General features: G+C 51.9%; 1 protein-coding gene across 1 annotated transcript; it reads left to right on the top strand.

Moving 5' to 3' along the window:
- Positions 1–1,444: 1,444 nt before the first annotated feature.
- On the top strand, positions 1,445–23,881 carry PXMP4 (peroxisomal membrane protein 4). Its single transcript, XM_062204046.1, has 4 exons — positions 1,445–1,616; positions 8,707–8,769; positions 11,740–11,938; positions 19,175–23,881. The coding sequence occupies exons 1-4, from the start codon at positions 1,504–1,506 to the stop codon at positions 19,436–19,438; spliced, it is 639 nt and encodes a 212-aa protein (XP_062060030.1). The 5' UTR covers positions 1,445–1,503; the 3' UTR covers positions 19,439–23,881.
- The last annotated feature ends 455 nt before the right edge of the window (positions 23,882–24,336 follow it).

Genomic DNA, 24,336 nt, shown 5'->3' with positions numbered 1-24,336 from the left:
GGTCCCAACTTCTCAAGGAAGAAGTTTTAAAAGTGCCTCTTTCTCATTCCTTGAACCGCTTTGCTCAGCTCCAAAGCCATCTTTTCTGCAGCTCCCTGGCTCGAGGCACGGGGTGTGCAGAGGCTCAGATCACACTAGGCTGAAGCGTCCAATCCCTGCGCGTCTCGGCTGACTGCGATCAGATTGCATTTCAAGACTTCACTGTGGACATGCCCTGAACTTTCACTTTCGTGCCTCCTACCTTGTGTGGTTGTTGAACTGAAACCCGCAAATGCCCTCATGTCCTAGGAGGCTTCGGTGCTCCAAGAGTCACGTCTTTGTGTTAGCAGTTACCAGCTTAATAATCGGCCTGATCACTACTCATGTGTGTAAGTATTGCAGAGCTTTTAAGAGAATACTTTTGTGTATTATCTACCATAGTCACTGTTTTCAGTGACAAATTAGACTACCATTATTTAAAAAAAAAAAAAAGCAAATAGAAAATTCAGTTCCAGTGATAAAATACACCCAATATTCTCTTCTTCTCCGACCTTTGACAACAATATTGCAGGTAGATACGACGTGGCCAGAATACCAGAGGTGGCCCTCACAAGTCACAGCCACCACTCCATATGTAGCAGTCACCCAACAGGAACCTCACACAGTAACATAGTATGTAAATGTCACCCATCCATGGCCCAAGTGCTCGGGCCCCTGCACCCACATGGGAGACCCGGAAGAAGCTCCTGGCTCCTGGCTCCGGATCAGCGCAGCTCCAGCCCGGGCGGCCATCTGGGGAGTGAACCGACGTAAGGAAGACCTCTCTGTCTCTCCCTCTCACTGTCTGTAACTCTACCAGACAGACAGATAGATAGATAGATAGATAGACAGACAGACAGACAGACAGACAGACAGGAGGCAGGCTGATCCCGCCAGGTCGTCTGTCGCCGGCCTTGGGAAGGAGTTTGTACTTTAAGTGGAAGCCGCTGAGGGTGCCATGTGATTTACGCTCCGAGAAGATCGCTGTGATAAGGACTGCACGGCCGGAATTGTCCTGTGTCAAGACGAAACCCGGTCTTCCCGGTGTCGCCACCTAGAAGTCGCCCATCCCAGCTCCGAGGAGGGCGGCTCCGCTCCAGCAAACGCCCTTGCTGCCAAGTCCACAGGTGACACGCCTCCCTCCGAACCCGAGGCGAGGTTGGACACGCCCCTAAGGAAACTGCCTTATGATTGGACAAACCCAGGCGTGTGACTTTCTTGAGACGTCAGAGCCCACTGTGATTGGTTAGAAGCTCTCCCTTCGCTCCCAATCAGACAGGTATTCCGAAGTGCGAGAGAAGTCTCATTCGCCTCGTAGACGGTTGCGTTCTGTGATTGGCTTTCCTTGTGTATGTGACAGCCGATTCAGCCTATGGGAGCAAAGCCGAGGCGGCGTTGCCCTGGCACTTTGGGCTGTGCAGCAGGAACCAGGGGCTGTCAGTGCGAGTCCGGCTCCGTCCCTCAACCTCGCGCGCGTCCCGCGCTATGGCCGCCCCGCCGCAGCTGCAGGCTCTGCTCCTGGCCGTCAACACGCTGCTGCGAAAGCGCCGCTACCACGCTGCTTTGGCCGTGCTTAAGGGCTTCCGGAACGGGGCCGTGTAAGTGGGGCGTCGGGCTGGCAGGGGCCGAGGGGCGGGCCTGGCATGGGTCGGAGGTGCCAGTTCGAGGCCTGGCGCCGCCGCACTGGGCGCCCTTGAGCAGCGCTCGCATGCCCCCAGGTCTCAGTGTGCACCATCCGTGCAGCGGGAGCTGGGTTTTGGGTACCGGGCACCTTGCCCGGTCTGATCTGGGGCTCCCACCGTGCTGTTTCGGGGTCCTCCGCGTTTTACAACTGGGCCTCTCCGTGCCAGCTGCTGTATTCCTTCATTTGGGTCTGGTTGACCCCACCTCATGGTGTACCCTTGGCCCTGTCAGGCCTCCGTGGCCACATCTGCATAGCTGGGAAACTGGACTCTGACTCGCCTCCAGCAGGCAGGTGGACGCCTAGGCTCCCCACATGCCGCTGTCCATGGGCTTCCATCCTGTGTCTCACGCCTCATCTGTAGGACTCCAGCGCTAAGTCCCCATGTGGCACCGGTATGTCTGGGCGTGACAACAGGTGTAAAAGAAGCTGGGGAAACTGATCTCACCCTGGCCTTCATACCTGCAGGACAGGAAGTATGGGGGTCATTTTGCCTGGGTGATGCCTGGAAGGGAGCCTGGCCTCCTTTAAACCTCACGCACAGCAACCAGCATTGATTGAGGACCCAATGTGCCAGAGCTGGGGACAGAGCGACACCAAGCCTGAGAAGGCCCCCTGTGTCCCTGCAGCCGGCATCCTCACGGCAGCTGGGCTCAGTGGTGAAGCTGTGGACTGCCCACTGCCTCCCACCTGGGAGGTCTTGGGTTCGTCATTTCACCTCAACTTCTGTAACATGGGCAGGATGATTGCACTGATGCTATCAGATGATTGTCCATATGTGCGAGATGTTTAGCACAGCACCTGTGTATGTATAACTGTTGGCTGTTGTTCCTATGTCATATTCACCTGATGTCCACCTGGTTTACCCCATCACCTTTTTTAAAAATATATATATTTTAAAATTTATTTGAAAGGCAGAGTTACAGAGAGAGGAGAGACAGACAGACAGACAATCTTCCAACTGCTAGTTCACTCCCCAAATGGCTGCAACAGCCAGGGCTGGGCCAGACTAAAGCCAGGAGCTTCTTCTGGGTCTCTTCTGTGGGTGCAGGGGCCCAAGGACTTGGGCCGTCTTCCACTGCTTTCCCAGGCACATTAGCAGGGAGCTGGATCGGAAGTGGAACAGCTGGGTCTCAAACTGGCGCCCCTATGGGATGCCGGCACCGCAGGCAGAGGCTTGACTTGCTACACCACAGCACCAGCCCTACTCCCTCACCTCTTTGAGGACTCTGCGTAAGGGTCATTTCCTCACTGAGACCCTCCCTGAACGCCCCACCTGATGTTTCTCTGTAGTACTGTCAGCATCTGACACAAGCAGTTCTGTCATATATCTTGTTTTTATAATGTGTCTCTTTCACTACAAAGTGAGCCTCATGAGGACAGAAATGTCTCTGCTTTGTTGCTTGGAGTACCCCCAGCACCTCGTATATAATCGGCTCTCAAATAGTTATTGAATGTATTAGGAAGTGTGCACGGTGGGAGTTACCATTGTTCCATTTTCCGGATGACAAGACGGTGGCTCAGAGAAGTAAACTCATTTGCTCAGGGTCACATCCCTTGGCCGGGGTTGGAGCCAGGGTTCAAACCCAGGGTTGCCCAATCCCAAAGCTGAGCTGTTGGCTTCCACGGACACTGAGAGTCAGGTAGAAGCTGGTTCCGGCTGGGTCTGACCAGATCCTATCAGCCACTCCTTGGTGTGAGCAGGGTGCGGTGGACCCTGAGATGATTACATCAGTGGCCCCTTTGCCAGGGTATTCACAGGGCAAAGTAAGAGGGAATAGGAGCCACATAATCCTGCCACCAGCAGGCATTGCCCAATGTTGACTTTGTACACCCGCCCCCACTCCAGCTCTCCCTGCGCCTCCCGTGGGCCTTCCAGGCTGGGGCAGGCGCTGTCTGCAGTCAGGCCCTTGGGCTGCAATCCCAGTTGCTTCATTTTAAAAGCTGAGTGGTCCTTCGCTTCTGGCCTCGGTTTCCTCTCCTGCACAATATAAGCGACAAAGTCATCCATGCAGAGGCAGTGTTCCCATTGCTGGTTAGTGCGAAGACGGTGTGCTCATCTCTGAGGATCTCAAGTTCAAGAGGAGAGACTGACAATTAACCTACTATACCACGGGGTGGGTATTTGGCTTGGGACGCCCACATCCCACATGAAGTTCCTGAGTTCAAGACTTGGTTCCTCTTCCGATTCCAGCTTCCTGCACATGTGCACCCTGGGAGGCAGCAGCTGATGGGTCAAGTACCTGGGCTCCTGCCACCCATATGGGATATATGGATGGAGTTCCAGGCTCCTGGCTTTGGCCTGGCCCCACCCTGGTTGTTGTGGGCGTTTGGGGAGTAAACCAATGGATGGAAGACCTCTCTGTCCGTCTGTCTCTGTCTCTCTTCATTCCAAATAAAAATTAAATAATTAAAAAAGTATAAACCATCATGACAATACCAGGTTATCAGGAATGCTTTACAGAGGAGGTGATGGTGATATTTTTGAAGGAGGTGATGGTGATATTTTTGAAGGAGGTGATGGTGATATTTTTGGAGGAGGTGATGGTGATATTTTTGAAGGCTGCCTTGGAGTTTGTCAGAGAGAAAAGGGCATCCAAGGTAAGGCAATGGCTTGAACAAAAGCCCGGAGGTGGAATAGAATATGCTGACTGTGATCTGTTCAGGGAGGCCAACATGGATGACTGAGATACGTGACCTTTGTAAAAAATTTTTTTAGATTTATTCATCTATTTGAGAGGCAGAGTTAGAAAGAGAGGGAGAAAGGGAGAGAGAGAGATCTTCCATCTGTTAGTTCACTCCCCAAATGTCTGCAACAACTGGAGCTGGGCCAATCCGAAGCCGAGAGCTAGGAGTTTCTTCCAGGTCTCCCACATGGGTGCAGGGGTCCAAGCACTGGGCCATCTTCCACTGCTTTCCCAGGCCATTAGTAGGGAGCTGGATCAGAAGTGGAGCAGCTGGGACTTGAACCAGTGCCCACATGGGATGCCATTGCCACAGCGCAGGCTCCAAACTTTGTATATTTTAAGTTACTTTGATATTCACCTTTACATATTTTATTTATTTATTTGAAAGACAGAGTTATGAGAGAGAGGCAGAGAGAGAAAGATCTTCCATCTGCTGGTTCACTCCCCAAATGGCTGCAATGGCTAGGCCTGGGCCAGGCCCCAACCAGGAGCCAGGAACTCCATCAAACCACTTCTAAGTATTTTAATATGCATTTATAAAAATAAGAGCATTCTCCTATGTGGCTAAATTATGCTGATGGCACTGAATAAATTAATGCTAATTCTATAATAGTGGCTGTCACCTGGTCGGGAGTCACATCGTCCCAGTCGTCCCACGAAGGTGCTCTACAGGTAGTTTGTTCAGGCCAAGGCTCTCCAGAACATCGCGCTGCACTGTATGGTGTCCTGCAAGTCCTGTCTAATCCAGGCGTCCCTTTTCCCAGGAGTGATGCTGTGAACAGGAGAGTGACCCACTCCTGTCTGAGTGTGAGGACTTCAGGGAGGGGCTTGGCAGGTGTAGGGAGTTTGGGGCACTGTTCAGAGTGAGTCTGGGGTAGAAGGAAGGACCATTTTTTTTTTATTTGACAGGTAGAGTTAGACATTGAGAGAGAGAGACAGAGAGAAAGGTCTTCCTTCCATTGGTTCACCCCCCAAATGGCCGCTACAGCCAGAGCTATGCCGATCCGAAGCCAGGAGCCAGGTGCTTCCTCCTGGTCTCCCCCACAGGTGCAGGCGCCCAAGCGCTTGGACCATCCTCCACTGCCCTCTCGGGCCACAGCTGACAGACTGGAAGAGGAGCAGCCGGGACTAGAACCCGGTGCCCATATGGGATTCTGGCGTTGCAGGCGGAGGATTAGCCAAGTGAGCCATGGCTGAAGGACCGTTTATTTAGCTGTGGCCAGTGGAGGTGGCTGAGGACCTCTTGGATCAGAAGAAAGAGAGGTGGCTTTGGCAGGTGCTGGGGGAGGCAGGCTTGCTGGGGTGGAGGGCCCTGGGCCTTCTGCCCACTGCCAGGCAGGGGAGAAGATGAGAGATGCGGGTGCCCTCTACAGCAATAGCACCAGCTTCAAAGAGTTAACAGTGTAAATTTCTCCCCCCCCCCTTTTTTTTTTAAGATTCATTTATTTATTTGAAAGGTAGAGTTACACACAGAGAGAGAAAGAGACAGAGAGAAAAGTCATCCATCCACTGGTTCACTCCCCAAATGGGCACAACGACCAGAGATGGACTGATCCGAAGTCAGGAGCCAGGAGCTTCTTTGAGGTCTCCCACACGGGTGCACTTGGGCCATCTTCTGCTGCTTTCCCAGGCCACAGCAGAGAGCTGGATCAGAAGAGGAGCAGCCGGGACATGAACCCGTGCCCATATGGGACGCCGGCGCTGCAGGCGGAGGCTTAGCCCACCACACCACAGTGCTGACCCCTCCTGTTTACATTAGCTAGCACATTTACTAGAGACAGAAAAGGTTAGATGCTAAAGCTTCCTGCCGCCTCCCTGTCCAGTCCCCTCGCCTGGTGGCCACCTCTTATTCATTCTCACGTGTCTTCCTGCAGAAATAGGAACCATGCAGATACCTGTACTCCTCCCTATATTTAGTTTTCAGATTTTTATTTATTAGAGAGAGTTCTCCCAACTGCTGGTTCACTCCCCAAATGCTCACAACAGCCAGAACGGACCCCATCTGAAGCCAGGAGCCAGCACTGGCTGGAGTCCTGACTGTTTTGCTTTTGATCTGGCTTCCCTGCTAATTGTCCTGGAAAGGCATTGATGGCTACGCCTACACCCACCTGGGAGACCAAATGGAGTTCCAGGCTCCTGGCTTCAACCTGGCCCAGCCCCAGCTGTTGAGGCCATTTGGGGAGTGAGGCAGCAGATAGAAGATCTCTCTTTTTCTCTCTATCACTCTTTCAAATAAATAAATAAGTCTTTTAAAAATGTTTAATGACTTTAAAAGCAATGCACAGGCCGGTGCCGCAGCTTAATAGGCTAATCCTCCACCTGCGGCGCCGGCACCCCGGGTTCTAGTCCTGGTTGGGACACCGGATTCTGTCCCAGTTGCTCCTCTTCCAGTCCAGTTCTCTGCTGTGGCCCAGGAGCGCAGTGGAGGATGGCCCAGGTCCTTGGGCTCTGCACCCCATGGGAGACCAGGAGAAGCACCTGGCTCCTGGCTTCGGATCAGCGCGGCGGCCATTGGGGGTGAACCAACGGCAAAAAGGAAGACCTTTCTCTCTGTCTCTCTCTCACTATCCACCCTGCCTGTCAAAAAAAAAAAAAAAAAAAAAAAAGAATTCCTACCTCTGCCTCTGGCCCAGCTCCCTGCTAATGCTCCTGGGAGGCACCAGATGATGGCTCAAGTACTTGTGACCCTGCCACCCATGTGGGAGACCTGGATGGAATACCTGGATCCTGGCTTTGGCCTGATCCAGACCTGGTTATTGCAACCATTTGGGGAGCAAACCAGTGGATGTAAAATCTCTCTTCCCTCTCTCTGTCACTCTGCCTTTCAAATAAAATAAAGAAATAAAAAGATAACAACAAGATGGACCAAACTAAGGGTAGAACCTCCCAGAAATTACTTTCCTTCGTGGCTCATTTAGGACTATACTGGAAATCAGTCAGCAATCATCTGTTGAGCACATACCGTATGTCAAATACTGTGCAGGGTACCAGGGACTGTTCAGGGGAGAAGCCAGACTCCCAGAGGTCACAGCAACAAGTGAGCCATGAGACTGGGAGTGGAAAGTGATGAACACATCGCCTGGAGCATCCCAGCTGGGACCAGGGAGCTGAGGGAAAGGAGGCTGTGTAAGGAGTAGGGGCAGGGGACTCAGGCACAGGGAACGGTCTGGGCCAAGGTCGGGAGGTAGAGAGGAAGCTGGTGGTCAGAGGAACCCCAGGAAGGCCAGGGGAGCTGGAGCAGGATTCAAGGGGCACAGGGAGAGGTGAGTAGGGGCCAAGTCCTGTTGCACAATTTTTTCTTTTAGATTTATTTACTAAAAAGGCAGAGAGAGAGAGAGAAACAAAGACATCTTTCATCTGCTGGCTCACTCCCCAAATTGCTGCAACAATTGGGTCTGGGCCAGGCCAGTGCCAGTGCCAGTGGTTTCTTCCTGGTCTCCTATGTGGGTGCAGAGGCCCAAGGAGTTGTGCCATCCTCTGCTGCTTTCTCAAGAGCATCAGCAAGGAACTGGATCGGAAATGGAGCAGCTGGGCCTCAGACTGGTGCCCACATGCATCGCAGGTGGAGGCTCAACTTGCTCTGCCACAATACTGGCCCCAGGGGTTTGTGTTTTTTAAAAGATTTATTTTATTTTATCTATTTGAAAGGGAGAGTTGGGGGGTAGGGAACAGACAGAGAACGAGGTCTTCCATCTGCTGGTTCACTCCCCAAATGGCCTCAATGGCCAGAGGTAGGCCAGGCAAAAGCCAGGGGCCTGGAGGTTTTTCCCAACCGTGGGTGCAGGGGCCCAAGCACTTGGGCCATCCTTCACTGCTTTCTCAGGTGCATTAGCAGGGAGCTGGATTGGAAGTGGGGCAGCCAGGACTTGAATCCATATGGGGTGCTGGCATCACAGGTGGTGGCTTAACTGGCTATGCCACACACCAGCCCCAAATTTATGATTTTAGAAGGAGAATCTGCCTGCAGGGGGACCATCAGACGGAGGCAAGGGAGCAACTCCACAAAGCCAGTAGAGCAGGAATGGTGGTGACCTCTTACCCACATCGTCTCCCTCCGCTGAATCACAACCAGCGCTCCGAGACTTCACCTCCCTTTTACAGATGGAGAAATGGAGGCTCCGCAGAGTGTCAAGCCCGAGGCTGCACCACCACGAAATTTAGAGCTGGAATTTGAATTGAGAGCCAACTGCGAAGCCAGCATTACTTCTCCAAAAGTGGTGTTGGCGCGAGGGGCGGGAACAAGGGGCTGCAGGGAGCAGCCGGGGCAGGGGGAACTGGGCACCGCGATGCCGTGGTAACTGCCTTCCTCTGTTCCTACAGCTATGGAGTCAAAATCCGGGCCCCTCACGCGCTGGTCATGACCTTTCTCTTCAGGAGCGGCAGGTACGTGCCCCCCTCTCGGGACGCCCTGCCAACTGGGACAGAATGGGGTCAGCTCCCAGGGCCGGGACAGTTGCAATAGCTCTGTGGCTGGATCTAGCCTGTCCCCCAGTCACACCTCTGACCCCATTACCTCTGCCTAAAAAATGCCCCTGGCTCCCCAGTGTCCTCCCAAAGATGCCCAGCTGCCCAGCCCGGCCTTCTACAGCCTTGCCTGGGCCGTATCCGTGCAGGGTGCACCCCCGGCTGCCCGTGGCACTGTACAGAACCTGCCGCCATCCCACACATGTGCCCCAGCAGTGCTCAGGCACCGCCCCCTTCCAGGAATGCCCTTTCCTCTTCGCCCTGCCTTTATTTCCCTCCTGGCACCCACACCTGTTCTCTGAAGAGCTCGTCTTCTGGGAAGCTGTCCCTGACCTCTAACACTGCCTCAAGGCACCTCTCGGAAAATGTCTTCTCATGGAAACAGGTGTAGAGACTCACCTGGGGCGCTCTGAATTTTTTTTTTTAAGATTTATTTATTTGAAAGGCAGAGTTACAGAGAGGTTGAGGCAGAGAGAGAGAGAGAGAGAGAGAGAGAGAGGGAGGGAGGTCTGCCATCTACTGATTCACTCCCCAGATGGCCGCAATGGCTGGAGCTGCACTGATCCAAAGCCAGGAGCCAGGAGCTTTCCCCAGTCTCCCACACAGATGCAGGGGCCCAAGAACTTGGCCATCTTGGCCATCTTCCACTGCTTTCCCAGGTCATAGCAGAGAGCTGGATTAGAAGTGGAGCAGCTGGGACTCAAACTGGCTCCCAAATGGGATGCCGGCACAGCAGGCGGTGGCTTTACTCGCTATGCCACCACTGCGCCGGCCCCTGAATTTTTTTTTTTTTTTAATGAACTCATTCATTCAGGACAGCAAGGAACAAAACAAACCAGCACTCTCGGTCCTCCCAGAGCGTATGGTCTTGCATGGGGTAGTGGAAAAGAAACAGAAGGAAGGTGTGTGGTGCCTTGAAAGGTAATAAACACGGCAAAAGGCAAAACAGGAGCAGGAATATGAGGGGAGGGGAGTGGAGGTCGGGGAGGTGGGGAGGGTTGCAGAGTTCAATGGGCGTGGTCTCTGGGAGGGAGTGACATGGAAGTAAATGAAGCACTGTCGGGGGGAGAGTGCAGGAATGGGGGTGCAAGGGTCCTGAGGTGGGATCCTGCCTGGTGGGTGTGAGGAGGCTGGAGCCGAGGAGTCAAAGGGGAAGGCAGACAGAGGGGAGGCTCACGGCGGTACCTGGGACTCGTCCTGCCCAGATTTAAGCTGTGAGGGGAGTCTGGCTTTTCCTTTAAGGGGAGCAGGGAATCATAAGGTTCTGAGCAGGGAGGTGCCCGTGTCTGACTTTGGTTTTAACAGTGTGAAGGTCAAGAATTTAGGAACAGATTGGTGGGGTGAGGGGAGCACACGGGCAGAAGTAGGTAAACCTGAGGTGGCAGTGGCTCCAATCCAGGTGAGTGGGGTGTTGTGACAATGGATTAAGCTTGCGACACTGGAGTCCCATATCAGGGTGCTGGGTCAGTTCACAGCTAATGTGCCTGGAGGGTATTTGCATTTCAAATAAATAAATAAATCTTAAAAAAAAAAAAAGACTCAGGTGAGCAGTATTAGTGGCTGGGACCTTGGTGGTGGCGGTGGGGTGAGGAGTGTGGTCAGTCCCTGGGACCCCTTTGAAGGCAGGGTCCACAGTGACATTGACAAGCTCCGGAGTTCACAGGGAAGTCTAGCCTTCTTGCTGAGAACTGAGGGGCGAGACCCAGGCCGCCATCTGGTGGATTGCCACAGGGCCAAGTGGCCCCCAGCACTCCCGGAGGGCACTTGGGTTTGCCTTCTCCTTGCTGCCCCCTAGTGGTCTTGAAAAGATAAACTGAATCACCTGCTGTGCTCACCTCTCAGGATAAAGACAAAACTGAGCGTGGGTCCACTTCCGCCCCCACCCCCCATCTTTCTCTGTAACAGTGTCCTTTGTTGTCCAGGTCCCATCTGTCCCCGGGCCCCCGGGTCCTTCACAGGTGCTGAGTGCCCTCTTGACTTCATCAACTCCTCTTTATTCTGCAGATCCCAGGACCGTCTCTTGTTAAATGAAAAATTTGGCCCTCATTTATTTCCTTAATTTTTATTTATTTGAAAGGCAGAGAAATAGAGAGGATGAGGGCAGGGGGAGAGACAGAGAATCTCCCACCTGCTGGTTCACTCTCCAAATGCCTACAACAGCCCAGGCTGAAGTCAGGAGCCTGGAACTCAATCCAGGTCTCCCATGTAGGGAGCAGGGACCCAAGCATTTGGGCCGCCACCTGCTGCCTCTCAGGACGTGCTTTAGCAGGAAGCTAGAATTAGAAGTGTAGCTAGTTCTTGAGCCAGGCACCCCAGTGTGGAATGCGGGCATCCCAAGCAGTGTCGTAGCCGCTGTGCCATATACCCGCCCTGTGATTAGTTCATGTTCCCTTCTCCCTTAGATCCTCAGCCCCGTGAGGGCAGCAAGCAGATTTGTTTTGAATCCCAGATCCAGCACACAACGGGGACTCACTTACATATATTACATATGACTCCTTCACATATTCACTCAAAAAAATATTTATTGAGCACCTACTGTGTACCAGGCCCCATTCTGGACCCTGAGGATGAACCAGGCAGATCTAGGCACTACTCTGTGGCAGCTTCCACTGCGTGGGGCAGGGGTAGGGAAAGACAGTGCCGGAGCATCTGCATGACAGGTGGTGACAAGGGCTGCAAAGGGAACAAGAAGCAGGGTAAGGGGACGGGATGTGATGGGCATTCTTCTATGAGGAGAGGTCAGGGAAGGCTTCTTTGAGGAGGTGGCATTCAGTCAAGGTCCAAATGTGGTGCGCGGGCAGCCCTGAGGACAAAGTGGACAGAGGCCTGTGAGCTCTTTGCCTGGTCCAGCGGGCCTGCACTCACGGGGGGCTCCCTATGTTTGTGCAGCCTCCGGGAGAAGCTACGGGCCATCCTGCAGGCCACGTACACCCATTCCCGGAACCTGGCCTGCTTTGTGTTCGCCTACAAGGGTCTCTGTGCCCTGCAGTCCCGCATGCAGGGCAAGACCCACCAGGTGCACTCATTCCTGGCTGCCTTCATCGGGGGCTACCTGATATTTGGAGACAACAATAACATCAACAGCCAGGTAAAGCTCGCTGGCGTGGGCTGGGGGCTTGGACGCGGTTCAAGTAGAGATGGGGGAGGGGGAGATGAAGACGATGAGCCCCTGGCTGTCTGCTGTGTCCGAGCTCCGTGATCCACCAGGCCCTGTGTGACTCTGGGAAATTTACTTCCTCCCTCCTTTCCCCGTTGGTAAACCAAGCAGCTTGTTGGAATTCCACGGCCCCTGAAATGTGTGTTCTGCTCGCTGGATTAAAATGTTCTTTTTTTTTTTTTTTTTTTTTTTGGGACAGGTACAGTTATAGACAGTGAGAGCAAGAGACAGAGAGAAAGGTCTTCCTTCCGTTGGTTCACCCCCCAAATGGCCGCCACGCCGGCGCTGCGCCAATCTGAAGCCAGGAACCAGGTGCTTCCTCCCGGTTTCCCATGCGGGAGCAGAGGCCCAAGCACTTGGGCCATCCTCTACTTCCTTCCCAGGCCATAGCAGAGAGCCGGACTGGAAGAGGAGCAACTGGGATTAGAACCAGCGCCCATATGGGATGCCGGCGCCACAGGTGGAGGATTAACCAAGTGAGCCACGGCACCGGCCCCTCCTTTTCTTTTTTCTTTAAAAAAAAAAAAAAAAAAAAAAGAACTTTATTTTCACTTTATCTGAAAGGCAGAGAGACAGAGAGAGGTCTTCCGTCTGCTGGTTCACTCCCCAAATGCCTTCAACAGTCGGGACTGGGTCAGGCTGAAACCAGAAGCTTGGAATTCCGTGTGGGTCTCCCACGTGGGTGGACCCTAGTACCGAACACACGACTTCCCAGGGTATACATCAGCAAGAAGCTTGATCGGGAGTGGTGGATCCAGGACTTACTCTGATATGGGGGCAGCTTAACCGCCGCACCAGCCGTGTCCCCCAAAGACGTCTAAAATAAAACCTAACGACTCTCTGGAGTGAAATGTGGATAAAATGACCTTAGAGTAAGAGTTTCATAAAACAGTACACTCAAAAGCTTGTCTCTTATCCTGTAACTCCCCCTTTGACTGGGTTCAAATTCCTTTTTAAAAAAATTTTTAAAATTTTTTTTAAAAGATTTTTATTTATTTGAAAGACAGAGTTACAGAGAGAAGTAGAGACAGAGAGGCCGGCGCCGTGGCTCACTAGGCTAATCCTCCGCCTTGCGGCGCCGGCACACGAGGTTCTAGTCCCGGTCGGGGCACCGATCCTGTCCCGGTTGCCCCTCTTCCAGGCCAGCTCTCTGCTGTGGCCAGCGAGTGCAGTGGAGGATGGCCCACGTGCTTGGGCCCTGCACCCCATGGGAGACCAGGAGAAGCACCTGGCTCCTGCCATCGGAAGAGCGCGGTGCGCCGGCCGCAGCGCGCCTAGCGCAGCGGCCATTGGAGGGTGAACCAACGGCAAAAGGAAGACCTTTCTCTCTGTCTCTCTCTCTCTTACTGTCCACTCTGCCTGTCAAAAAATAAAAAAAATTTAAAAATTAAAAAAAGAAGAAGAAGTAGAGACAGAGAGAGAGAGAGAGAGAGAGGTCTTCCATCTGCTGGTTCACTCCCCAAATGCCCACAAGGCCAGAGCTGAGCTGATCTGAAGCCAGGAACCAGGAGCTTATTCCGGGTTTCCCATGCACGTGCAGGGGCCAAGGACTTGGGCCATCTTCCAATGCTTTCCCAGGCCATGGCAGAGAGCTGGATCGAAAGCGGAGCAGCCAGGACACGAACCGGCACCCATACGGGATGCTGGCACTGCAGGCTGCAGCTTTATTTAACCCGCAGTACCGCAGTACCACAGTGCCAGCCCCACCTGTTTTTTTTTTTTTTTTTTTTTTAAGATTTATTTATTTACTTGAAAGTCATTTACACAGAAAGAGAAATAGAGGCAGAGAGAGGTCTTCCATCTGCTGGTCCACTCCCCAGCTGGCCACAATGGCCAGAACCGTGCTGATCTGAAGCGTGGGTCCCCCACGCGGGTGCAGGGGCCCAAGGACTTGGACCATCTTCTACTGCTTCCCAGGCCATAGCAGAGAGCTGGATTGGAAGTGGAGCAGCTGGGACTTGGACGGCACCCATATGGGATGCCGGCACTGCAGGCGGTGCCTTTACCCACTACGCCACAATACCAGCCCTTCAAATTCCTTTTTTTGTGAAATGGTGATGAGTGATGAAGCTAATGCTATTTGCTATTTTTTTTAACATCCTTTTGAAAAGTGAAAAGCTGGTAATCCCTGTTTGTCTCCACCAAATTCCTTAAATATTGTTAAATTACACCAATAATTTTTATTTTCATGTTTTAAAATATGCACACAAGGGGCATAGTAGGTTACGCCTCCACCTGCAGCACCTGTATCCCATGTAGGTGCCAGTTCTAGTCCCAGCTGCTCCTCTTCCAGTCCAGCTCTCTGCTGTGGCCTGGGAAAGCAGTAGAGGATGGCCCAGGTCCTTGGGCCCCTGCACCGATGTGGGAAACTCAGAAGAAGCTCCTGGCTCCTGGCTTTGAATTGGCTCAGCTCTGCCTGTTGTGGCCATTTGGGGAGTGAACCAGCGGATGGAAGACCTCTCTCTGTGTCTCTCCCTTTCTCTGTCTGTAACTCTACCTCTCAAATAAATAAATAAAATCTTTTTTAAAAAATGCACACAGGGGCCAGTGCTGTGGCTCAGTGGGTTAAAGCCTTGGCCTGAAGCGCCGACATCCCATATGGATGCCAGTTTGAGTCCCAGCTGCTTCCCTTGCCATCCACCTCTCTGCTATGGCCTGGGAAAGCAGTAGAAGATGGCTCAAGTCCTTGTGCCCCTGCACCCACGTAGGAGACCTGAAAGAAGCTCCTGGCTCCTGGCTTTGGATTGGCACAGCTCCGGTCATTGCGGCCATCTGGGGAGTGAACCAGTGGATGGAGGACCTCTCTCTCTCTCTGTTTCTACCTCTCTCTGTAACTCTGTCTTCCAAATAAATAAAATAAATCTTTTTTAAAAATGCACACAAATTAAAACAGTTTATCAACATTTGCTGGATGCAGTAAAAGCAATATTTGGGGGTATCCATAGCATTGAACACATGTATTAGAGGAAGAAGATCTAAATCAATCAGAGCTTCCACCTTAGGAAAATTTTATTTAAAGATTTCTTTATTTATTTGAAAGGCAGAGTTAGAGAGAAGGAGACACAGAGAGAGATCTTCCACCCACTGGTTCATTCCCTACACAGTTGAGGCTCGGCAGACCTAAGCCAGGAGCTTCATCTGGGTCTCCCACATGGGTACAGAGGCCCAAATACTTGGCCCATTGGCTGCTGCTTTTCCAGGTACATTATCAGGGAGCTGAACTAGGAGTGGAGCAGTCAGGACTTGAACCAGTGCCCATATGGGATGCCAGCATTGCAGGCAGTGCCTTAACCCAAACCACTTTAGAGAAGGAAGAGCAAACTAAATCCACAGGAAGCAGAAGCAACAATAAAAATCAGAGCAGAAATCTATGAAATTGGAAACAGGAAATCAACTAAAGGAAAAGCTGGTTTCTTGAAAAGACAATGAAATTGATAAGCCTCTAGTAGCTCCTTAAGAAGAAAGGGGAGGATTTACCACCTTCACAAATGAAATGGGGCCATCGCTGCAGATCCCCTGGGCACTAGAAAGATAATAAAGAAACACTGTAAGCAACCATGTGGTCACAAACTTGATAACCTACATTCCTTGAAAGACAGTCTGCCAAAGTCACCTAAGAAGGCAACAATCTGAATAGTAGCCAGACTGTCTGCCAGGCAGGCACATTGGTAGGTGCTCGGAGACACACTGAAGTCAGATAGTAAGTGAACAAGACAGTCCCCAGCCCAGCCCAACTCTCAAGCCACAGTCAGAGCCAGTGACTCTGGGGCAGCCGTTGTGGCTCAGATTGAGCCGCCGCTTTGCAGTGCCAGCATCCCATATCTGAGTGCCTGGTTCAGGTTCCGACTGTTCTGCTTCCCGGCCAGCTTCCTGCTAATGCGTCCTAGGGAGCCCAAGTGGCAAGCCCCTGTCACTCATGTGGGAGACCAGGATGGAGTTCCTGACTCCTGGCTTCAGTCTGGTCCAGCCCTGGCTGTTGTATCCATTTGGGGAGTGAACCAATGGATGAAAGACCTCTCTCCTCTCTGTCTGTCTGTCTCTCTCTCTAGCTCTTTCTTTCAAATAAGTAAATATACCTAAAAAGGAAAAAAGAAACTGCTAAACTTTTCCAGAGTGACTGTACCGTTTTATGTTCCCACCAGGAATTTACAGGTGATCTGGTTTCTACCCACCCTAGCCAGAATTTGATTTATCACATTATTTACTTTAGCTATTCTGATAGATGTATGTACAGTGCAGTGCTAGCTCACTGCAGTTTTAATTTGCATTTTCCTGATGGCTAATGATGTTGAACGTCTTTTCATGCGCCTTTTTGCCATCTGTGTAACCTATTTAGTGAAATGTCTCTGTGTATCTTTTGCCCATTTTCTTTTTTTTTTTTTTAATTTATTTTTTAAGGAGTACAAATTTTCCAAGTACAGCTTTAGGAATAAAGTTATTCTTCCCATCATATCAGTCCTCCCACCTACACTCCCACCCTCCTCCTCCTCCCTCTCTCCTTGCCAGTCCCATTCTCCATTAAGATTCATTTTCAGTTAACTTTGTACACAGAAGACCAACTCTATACTAAGTAATGATTTCAACAATTTGCACACACACACACACAAACTGTTTGAGAACTAGTTTTGCAATTAACTCTTAGTATAACTCATTGAGGACAGAGGTCCTGCATGGGGAGTTAGTGCACAGTGATTTTTGTTGTTAACTTAACAATTAATACTCTTATTATGATGCCTGAGGCTCTTGAAATGAGCATTTTAAGTGCACAATCTCCATCAGTATTTGGACAAGGCCATAAACAAAGTGGAAGTTCTCTCCTCCCTTTAGATTAAAGTATATTCTTCTTTGATGGCCACTTCTTTCCACTGGGGTCTCACAGAGATCCTTCATGTAGGACATTTTTTGCCACAGTGTCTTGGCTTTCCATGCCTGAAATGCTCTCATGGGCCTTTCAACCAAACCAAGAGGCCTTAAGGGCTGATTTTGAGATCACAGTGTTACTTAAAACAACTGTCATTCTATGAGTCTGCTATGTGCTTTTGCCCATTTTCTAATGGATTTTTTTTACTGTTGAGTTTTGAGAATTTTATTTTTTAAAAGATCTTTTTATTTATTTGGAAGACAGAGTTATATATATAGAGAGATCGTCCATCTGCTGATTCACTCCCCTAATGGCCACAGTGGCTGGAGCTGGGCCCATCTGAAGCCAGGAGCTAGGAACTTCTTCCAGGTCTCTCACATGGGAGCAAGGGGCCAGGCACTTGGGCCATTCTTCGCTGCTTTCCCAGGCCATTAGCAGGGAGCTAGATTGGAAGAGGAGCAGCTGGGACTCAAACAAGCACCCATATGGGATGCTGGCACCGCAGTTGGTGGCTTTCCTGCCATGCCATAGCTATGGCACTGGTACCCAAGAATATATATTTTTTTTTTTGACAGGCAGAGTGGACAGTGAGAGAGAGACAGAGAGAAAGGTCTTCCCTTTGCCGTTGGTTCACCCTCCAATGGCCGCCGCGGTAGCGCGCTGCGGCCGGCGCAGCGCGCTGTTCCGATGGCAGGAGCCAGGTGCTTATCCTGGTCTCCCATGGGGTGCAGAGCCCAAACACCTGGGCCATCCTCCACTGCACTCCCTGGCCACAGCAGAGAGCTGGCCTGGAAGAGGGGCAACCGGGACAGGATCGGTGCCCCGACCGGGACTAGAACCCAGTGTGCCGGCGCCGCAAGGCGGAGGATTAGCCTGTTGAGCCACGGCGCCGGCCAGAATATTTTTTTAAGATGTATTTATTTGTTTGAAAGAGCAACAGAGAGGGAGAAAGAGAAGGAAAGGGAGAGATCTTCCATCCTCTGCTTCACTCCCTAAATGGCCACAACAGCTGGGGCTGGGCTAGGCTGAAACCAGGAGACTGGAACTCCATTCAGGTCTTCCACGTGGGTGGCAGGGTCCAAGCACTTGGGCCATTGTCCACTGCCTTCCCAGGCACAGTAGCAGGCAGCTGGTTTGGAAATGGAGCAGCTGGGTCTCAAACCAGCACTCTGAGGTGGGATGCAGGTGTTGCAAGCTGTGGCCTAACTCACTGCGTCTCAACACTGCCCCCTTGTGAATGTTTTGAAATATTCCAGATCCCAACACTTGTCAGATACAGGTTTGTAAATATCTGCTCCAGGTCCCTCGCTTTTCTTTCCCTTCTCTTCACGTGGGCTTCCACAGAGAAAATTTATAAGTTTTTGATGAATTTTTTCCTTTTATGGATATATTGTTGGTGTCAGATTACTTTTTGCTTTGAACCACATAAATGTATTATTTTTTTTAATTTCTAAAGAAAAAGTAGGCCGGCGCCGTGACTTAACAGGCTAATCCTCCGCCTTGCAGTGCCGGCACACCGGGTTCTAGTCCTGGTTGGGGCGCCGGATTCTATCCCAGTTGCCCCTCTTCCAGGCCAGCTCTCTGCTGTGGCCCGGGAAGGCAGTGGAGGATGGCCCAAGTGGTTGGGCCCTGCACCCGCATGGGAGACCAGGAGAAGCGCCTGGCTCCTGGCTTCAGATCAGCATGATGCGTTGGCTGCAGCGGCCATTGGAGGGTGAACCAATGACAAAAAGGAAGACCTTTCTCTCTGTCTCTCTCTCACTATCAACTCTGCCTGTCAAAAAAAAAAAAGAAAAAGTAAAATAAAGTAGAAATATTAAAATGTCCACTATATCCCACTTGCAATCATCTTTTTTTTTTTTTTTCAAGACTTATTTCTATATTTATTTGAAAGGCAGACTGATAAAGACAGACAGAGATCTTCCATCTGGTTCACTCTCCAAGTGCCCACAACAGCCAGGGCTGGGCCAGGCCAAAGCCAGGATCCAGGAACTCCACCCAGGTCTTCCATGTGAGTGGCAGGGGCCCAAGTCCTTGGGCCATTATCTGCTGCCCTCCCAGGCACATTAGCAGGAAGCTGGGTCAGAAGCTGAGCAACCAGGACTCTGATATGGAATGTGGGTGTCCCAGGCAGCAGCTTAACCCACTGCACCACAAGGCCCTCTCCTCACTTCTATTCATCTTGTACGTCTACTTAGGAAAACCCTGAGCCAGTGCACAGTGGTCGCCCCAGGGCACAGGGGAAGCAGGAAGAAGGTTACCAGTAGCTGGGCCCTCCAGTAATCCCCGCTGTTCTCTCCCTGCAGATCAACATGTACCTGACGTCACGGGTCCTGTTTGCCCTGTGCCGCCTGGGCGTGGAGAAGGGCTACATCCCTGAGCTCAAGTGGGACCCGTTTCCGCTGCACACCGCGGTGGTCTGGGGGCTGGTGCTGTGGCTCTTTGAGTATCACAGGTCCACTCTGCAGCCCTCGCTGCAGTCCTCCATGACCTACCTGTACGACGACAGCAACGTGTGGCATGACATCTCAGACTTCCTCATCTACAACAAGAGCCGCCCCTCCAAGTAATGCAACCCGAGGTGCTGACGGGGGCTCCTCCGCCCCAACAGGCTCCAGGCAGTGGCGAGCTGCGGCTCGAGGTCTGGCTCTACCAACAAACCCTCCCAGAGAGTCCTGCCTTCTCAGAACCACGGCCTCACACTCCGCCTCGTGTTACCCGAGGGCTCCACTCGCGCGGGCAGAAGCACTGATCTGCAAGTCCTGGGAGGTACTCGAGTGGCGGAGCAGGGAGCCAAATCGGGCCGAGGAGGCTCGGGCGTGGTTCCCACTGTGCTGCTAGGATCAGGGCAAAGCCACTCCCGCCTCTGGGCTCCTGGGCTCATCAAGCTCAGAGGAGGGCCCTGAGACCCCTTTCTGGTGGGTGCCTTCTTTCTCCACTGTTCTTATGTCATAGAGGGTGCTTTGCTGGTAGACCGTGGGTTACAGCTACTTGTGAAAAACATGGCGCTCCTCGCTCAGGTGTTGTTTTCCTGCAGAAGTTCTAGAGCCCCACTGTCCAATAGAAACACGTGAGCTGTACATGCAATTGGGATTTTTCTTGAAGCCACTTTAAAAAGGGTAGGAGGCAGCAGGTGACATGAAACTTAATTACAGGTTTTAACCCAGCATTTCAAAATGTCATTATTTTAACAGATAATCAGCATAAAAAAATTAAAGAGATATTTTACATTCTTGTTTCTGCTAAGTCTTCAAAATCAAAAGTGTGTTTTTACCTCCAGCACACCTCAGTGTGGACAGGTGCTCATAGCCACATGTGGCCAGTGGCCACCATGTTGGGCAATAAAGACTTGGAGGGCTTCTGTCCTCACAGGAGATTCTAGTGGACAGTGCAGGTCAGGAGCTAGGACGCGTGGGTTGGCGCGCCAACACCACCAGTGAGTAGCCTTGGGGCACTTCTCAGCCTCCCCAACCCTTGGTGTCTCAGAAAATGAAAATAATTATTACAGCACCTGATGGCCACACTGGACTCGTGCAGCCACGGCCGCTGCTCTGCTGCTGGTTACTTCCACCTAGTGAGTTCTTCCTCCCCCTGGGCGCTTTCCGTGCCGTGACCTTGCAAGCATTTCTCATCCCTGTCTCACAAAAGTGGAAACAGGGTCAGAGAGGGAAGGTAACTTGCCCAAGGTCATACAGTGAACATGATAGCCAAATCAGGATTTGAACCCAGATATATCTGATTGTAAAGCCTGTTTTTTTGGTGGTTTTTTTTTTTTTTTTTTTTTTTTTTGGTTTGGTTTTTTCAGTGCCTTGCTTTAAATGGAGAAAGCTAAGCTGTGTTATGGTGTTATGCAAATGTTTGCTAGTTATAGGATCTGGGCTGGAGAGGAGTGGGTGCACACTCGTGCCTCCAGGGACCTGTGGTGGTATAAATGGAAATATTCAGGGTGCTACACAGTAGGGCGTGATGGGAACGTGTGTGCCAATCTGATGTTTCTATTCAACCATCCCAGGACATTAAACAAGTCTCCAAGGAAAATCTGGTCCATGACTTACCAACGTGAGACCCTTGGTCTAGTAGGAATACTTATTAGTAGTCACAGTGCACCAGTCTCTTTTTATATCTCAGATGTTACGATAGAATCGTGCCTGTGAGTCACTGGAGATCTTACCAAGGTGTAGATTCTGATTCAGGGGGCCTGTGGTGGGTGGGGCCTGGCAGTCTGTTTGCATGTCTCTGCCCTGCTCCCAGGTGATGCGCTGCGGCTGGTCTGAGCCACACCTTGAGTAAGGAGGCAGTGGGGAGGATGTGGGGCCAACCACTATCCCATGTGACGCATGAGTCACAGAGCTGATAGGTAACTGAGGGGAGACTTTGTCTGATGTTGCAAGTCGTGTTCTCAGCCACAATGTTTGCCTGTAGGCTCGGAGTGGGCGACTTTGAAGATCTTTTGCTCAGTCTGTGGAGTTTGAGCTCTTGAGGTTTTGCGTTTGAGGGGAAATTTGGTTGTATAGCAGACAATGGGCGTGCCCTCCGCTTCCCCACCATAACTCACCACTACAGCACACACCAGCCGGCTGCCGCCTTGTGTCCTGCAGCCTGCAGACTCGCCCCTTGCCATGGCCCCCGCGTCGCACCCTGCAGCAGGCCTGAAGTGCTGGGAATTTAACACGGCCCCCAGCCCTCAGCTGGGATAACTCAGAGATGCGCCCCCCTGCTGTCACCCAGAGCACCCCAGCAGGCTTGAGCTTCTGTCGCCTACCACACCCTCCCCCTCCCTTCCTCACACCCCAACCAGTGTGTCCTGGGCCCACTTGCATTCAAATCCTTGACTTAGGGTCTGCTACTGGGGAACCCAAACTAAAACTGGCCTCCGGTACTGCAGGTAGACATGGCGGTTAGGGACATTGGCTGTGGAGCCAGAGTGGCTGGGCTGGAGCCCTGGCCCCTCTGTTTCCCTGGACAAGCGACATCGCCATCCTGCGCTCTGGTAGTAATAGCAGCAGCCACCCAGGAGCGTCTGCAGAATTCAAGGGTGTGACACAGATAAAGTGAATCTGCGGTCCCTTCTTGTACCGCGTGGTCTCAGAGCCGAGCGTGCCCTGCTGTGAGCCCGCCCTGCCCACCTGCTGAAGGTGCCGCCTTAGCCTCCTGCCTCCCGAAGTCACCCAGTGCTGCCGGGGGTTGGCACCTCCACCACCGACTGTCTCTGCACTCTAAGAATAGGTTTCCCTCACAGATGGCATCTCTCTGGATGCTGCCAGAGCAGCTGGTGCCTCCAACTGCACACTCCAGGGAGGAAGGCGGGGTGGTCCTCGCTGAGGAGCAGGCTCTGGCTTCCAGCAGACCTGCGAATGGCCCTGCGTGGCTCCTTCCGAGCTGAGCCTCCATTTCCCAAGCTCTGTCAAAAAGCCCTGGGCACGCAGTAGCCTCTGCCATTGCTAAATGCCTCTCTGAAATAGCATAGTGGCTTTGCTATTGTTTTCATTTTTTTTTTTTTTTTTTTCATTTTATTTGAAGGGCAGAGAGGCAGAGAATCTTCCAACTGCTGGTTCATTCCCCAAATGTCCACAACAGCCAGGTTTGGGCCAGGTCAAAACCAGGAGCCTGAAACTCAATCCAAGCCTACCATGTGGGTGGCAGGGACCCAAGAACTAGAGCCATCACCTGCTGCCTCCCAGGGTGCACATTAGCAGAGAGCTAGATTGGGAGCAAAGGAACCAGGACTGAAACCCAGGCGCTCTAGTACAGGATGCAGTTGGCCCAAGTGGCAATTTAACCACCGAGCCAAATGCCTATCCCCCAGCTTTGTGGTTTAACCTGTGTGTTTATATATTTTTAGAAGTAATTTTACTACTTTTTTTTTTTAAAGGTTCATTTGTTTATTTGAAAGGCAGAGTTACTGAGAGAAAGATCTTCCATCTGTTGATTCACTACCCAAATAGCTCTAACAGCTAGGGCTGGGCCAGGCCAAAACAAGCAGCCTAAAGCTCCCGTCTGATCGCCCACAGGAGTGGTAGGGGCCCAAGCACTTGGGCCATCATCCACTGCTTTCTCAGGCACATTAGCAGAGAGCTGGATTGGAAGTAGAGTAGCCAGGACTTGAACTGGTGCTCACATGGGATGTGGGTATCACAGGCATCAGCTTAACCAACTATGCCACAACGCCAGCCCCCTTAGCCTATGGATGTTAAGCACTTGCTATATGAAATCTTTTGACGAGTAGGGCTACAAGTCATTTTTAATGGATAATACATACACAGGTCAGAATTCCAACAGTATAAAAACAGTGCATGCCCCTCCAGAGGTGGCTATGCATGGCACCTGTCTTTGTCTTACAAGAAACTTTGACCTTGCAATGTCCTTTCAATAATTTGGCATTTCCTCCTTCTTTGTGCTTGGTTTCTGTGCTGAACAATCCAACCCAGAGTGAGACCTTTCTTTGGGTCCCCTCCGCCACCAATGTCCTTGCTGGATCCGAATGAATATAAACCTCCCTAGGTGTCCAGAGCCTGGAAAGAGACCAACGCCCAAGGCTTAGGCCCCTGGAGTTTCAAGTGAGAGGAGAAGGCTGACACTGAAGTTAATTTGGGGCCCTTCTGCCACTCCACTCCCAAATTACCACTCGTTAAGTGAACCCATGTGGGAGTGATGATTCACAGCCAAGTCGTCAAGAACTGCCGGGTCTGCTCGCCGCTCTGGCCTTGCACATCCGGGGCCCAGACGGGGCTGCGGCCGTGTTTATACCCTGTGTGAGTGCAGCCGCGTTTGTAAGAACCAGGCCTTGAACAGACACCTTCCTAGAACAGAACACCGTGTGCCCGCCTCCCAGAAGGAACCCACATGCCCACAATCGGTGACCTCAGAGGGGTTGCGCTCTTGGACCAATTAAAGGGTATTTATAAGCAAGCCTTTCTTCTCTCCCTGTGACTTGCTACAGCCTCACGGGCACAGAGTGTGTCTTACTGCAACCTCCAAGAGCATCCGGGGCAAGTGGGGTGACGTTCAGCAGGAGCTGCCCTGCTGTGAGTGGGCCCGGGGGGGGGGGGCGGGGGGGAGCACTGAGCTTTCTCCACGGATTGCTGTGAGAAAGGGCTTCCTGCTGGGAGCTCGCCGTGTGCTCAGAGCTGCAGATGTCACAATTTAATGAGACAGAAACCAGGCAGACTTGAAACTCAGGTCCCAGGGTCTGTGTCGGAAGCCTCTGCCTCTGAGGCAAGTGCTATGGCGCAGTGGGGTGAGCTGCTGCTTGGGAACACTTGTACCCCATATCTGGGTCCCGGCTGCTCCATTGGAGATCTGGCTCCCAGCTAATGTGCCTGGAGAAGCAGCAGATGGTCTGAGTGCTCGGGCCCCTGCCACCCACATGGGAGACTCTCAGGATGTCCAGGCTCCTGGCCTCGGCCTGACCCGGCCTTGGCTGTTGGAGGCATTTGGGGCATGTACCAGCGGATGGAAGATCTCGATC

The sequence above is a fragment of the Lepus europaeus genome, chromosome 10 (genome assembly GCF_033115175.1).
Source record: "Lepus europaeus isolate LE1 chromosome 10, mLepTim1.pri, whole genome shotgun sequence".
NCBI classification, from domain to species: Eukaryota; Metazoa; Chordata; class Mammalia; order Lagomorpha; family Leporidae; genus Lepus; species Lepus europaeus.
Note: the sequence above shows the minus strand (reverse complement) of the source record. Positions and strands in the feature narration are given on the sequence as shown.